At 33.5% G+C, this 2,716-nt stretch overlaps 1 protein-coding gene across 1 annotated transcript; it reads left to right on the forward strand.

Annotated features, from left to right (window-relative positions):
• The first annotated feature begins 240 nt into the window (after window positions 1-240).
• LOC149220424 (uncharacterized) lies at window positions 241-624 on the forward strand. Its single transcript, XM_089387093.1, has one exon. The coding sequence runs from the start codon at window positions 241-243 to the stop codon at window positions 622-624; it is 384 nt and encodes a 127-aa protein (XP_089243219.1).
• Window positions 625-2,716: the final 2,092 nt, after the last annotated feature.

Genomic DNA, 2,716 nt, shown 5'->3' on the forward strand with positions numbered 1-2,716 from the left:
TATCAACCCATTATGGGGTGATTTAGAAAATTCCATTCAAGACATCAAAAATAGCACCATAGATGCCACTGATACAATGAAAAAGCAAAGAACCATTGAAAAATTAGCAAAAAATATGACTTGGAAATAGATTTACAACATTCCCATCACCATGAAAGAAAAAGACAACTAAATATCGGATTCCAGTTATCAGAGCATCCATTTCTCCTCACAAATGCAGAATATCGTAGATTAAGAAGAATGCTCAATAGAGAACAACAAGCAATTACCAAAGACATTGCAATGAAGAAGCGTATGGACATGTACAAAGCACTATATTTATTCTTGACTGGAGGAGATGGAACTGGAAAAACATTCACAACAAAAGTAATCTTCCAAATGCTCATGCAACTTTATGATGCACATCATTCAACTGATCCTTTGAAACCAAAGGGTTTGATACTAGTATACACAGGCAAAGCTTCATATAATGCAGGTGGTACAACAGTCCACTTTGCACTACTTATGCCTTTTAACAAGTCTGCCCCCACACCGCTTAGCAATGAAACATTGGACGCACTCGGAAAACTTTACGAGGAATTGAGACTAGTTTTCATTGATGAGGTTTCCCTACTTGGAAGTTGATTCTTGTTTTGCATTGATGATTGATTGAGGAACACAAAACACGTCCAAATAAAAAAAAATTGGAAATGTCGATATCATTTTTTGTGGTGATCTCTATCAAGCACAACCTATACAAGATTCCTTGATATTCAAACTACCTATTCTGAACAAACAACCAGTCCCATATGACTTCTGGCAAGAAAATGTAAAGTGCTTTGAATTGCATATTACAATGCGTCAAACAGACAAGCAATTCATCTCAATATTGAATAGAATGCAAACAAACACTCAAACAGAAGATGATTTGCAATATTTGAACAAAATTTGTGTTAGACCTGCACCTATAGACCCCGCTTTCCCCTATCTTTTTTATAAAAATAAAGATGTCACTTTGCACAACAATAAAATGTTGTCAATTGTTCCTGGAGATGAGATTTTTATCAATGCAATCGATCAAGAAGAAGAAAACCATGGCAATTTCCCTTCCCATTTACATACTGCAACATTTCCTTCACAGATAGTTGTAAAATTAAACATGTTAGTTGAGATATATGCTAGAAATTACGATTCACAAGATGGCCTTGTCAATGGAGCAGATGGAATCATTAAAGCCTATACAAAAACAAATGAAATTGATATCATATGGATCAACTTCTTCGATGCAAACATAGGGCATTGCCAAGCAAAAAAATTGGCTCACTTCTATAGTCAAGGCATTTCCAAAGATTGGATCCCCATATTGCGAATAGAAAAACCAATAACAATGCAAGCAAAAACAGGCTATATCAAAATACGAAAATAATTTCCTGTTCAATTGGCATGTGCTCGAACAATCCATAGATCACAAGGCCTTACTCTAGACAACCTTGCATTTGATCCTACTGGAATACGAACTCATGGATTAGTCTATACAGCCTTGTCTCGTGTTAGAAACATGCAATCCTTGTTCCTATTAAAACCACTAAAGAAAGAAAATTTCAAAGTAAAGCAGAAAATAGCAGTTGAAATGGACCGTCTACGACAATTTGCAAAATGGGAACTAGATTACAATTATCAATCTTTTCATAGACATTTATGCACATCAGTTTTCTCTCTAAACACTCACAACCTAGAAACTTATATCAATGATGTCCTCAATGACTATGATCTAATGGACACTGATATTATGTGTTTATAGGAAACACATTTGAAACAAGAAATATTGCAATAAAAGTTCAAAACATTTAATTGCATATCAAGCCATTATAAATATGGATTGCTCACATGTTTTAAACAAAATATAAGAATTGTTGAGCATATGCAATTTCAAGAAGACAATGTAGAATCATTGATGACAAATATCATTCTACATGGAATGCAAATTACAATTGTTAATGTTTATGCAACACCCTATGCCACATTGCCCAATATAGTAGATATTCTTGAAAAAACATTTTGCAATATATCTATTAGTAAACCAATAATCATCATAGGAGATTTCAATGTTAACATGTGTGAACATAACACTAGAACAAAGACAATAAAAGACTATATGCATAGCCACAACCTCCATTTCCTACTAGATACAAATAGCTATGTGCACACATCACACATTGATCATGTATGGTCTAACATAACAAACAACTACAAGATTTACAAGCTAGATACATATTGGTCAGATCATGACACAATATGTCTCATAATGGACCATGTACATGCAGCTGAATCACATAACACATCAAACTCTTTCCATATCTACAATTAATATCATTTTCTTTCCCCTTTTATTGTCATTGAAACTTAACCATTCGTTACTCTTCTTTTGCAAGCATCTATTGTATCCATATCCAAAGAAACTACTAATGCAATTTCCTTTTCTCTTATACAACTAAAATGGATCAAAGCTCCAACGACCAAAAATGCAGAAGGCAAGTATATACATATACTATTCAAAATATCAATTCATCAAATATATATATATAATTGCTTTTCATGTCTCCAATATCACTAGTTCCATTTTCCAATCATTATCATTTGCAATGAAACAAATACCTTGCAGCCTTGAACAACAAATCAACACAACATTGGAGCAAGAAAAACAACTAACAAAAGAAGCAACAAGGCAAGTCAAGCC

Source organism: Pinus tabuliformis, chromosome Q, assembly GCF_031772625.1.
Source record: "Pinus tabuliformis cultivar Carrire ecotype Pingquan chromosome Q, CPIR1, whole genome shotgun sequence".
NCBI lineage: Eukaryota > Viridiplantae > Streptophyta > Pinopsida > Pinales > Pinaceae > Pinus > Pinus tabuliformis.

Coding starts and splice junctions, on each gene's coding strand:
- LOC149220424 (XM_089387093.1), top strand. CDS start 241: ATGCTCAATAGAGAACAACAAGCAATTACCAAAGACATTGCAATGAAG.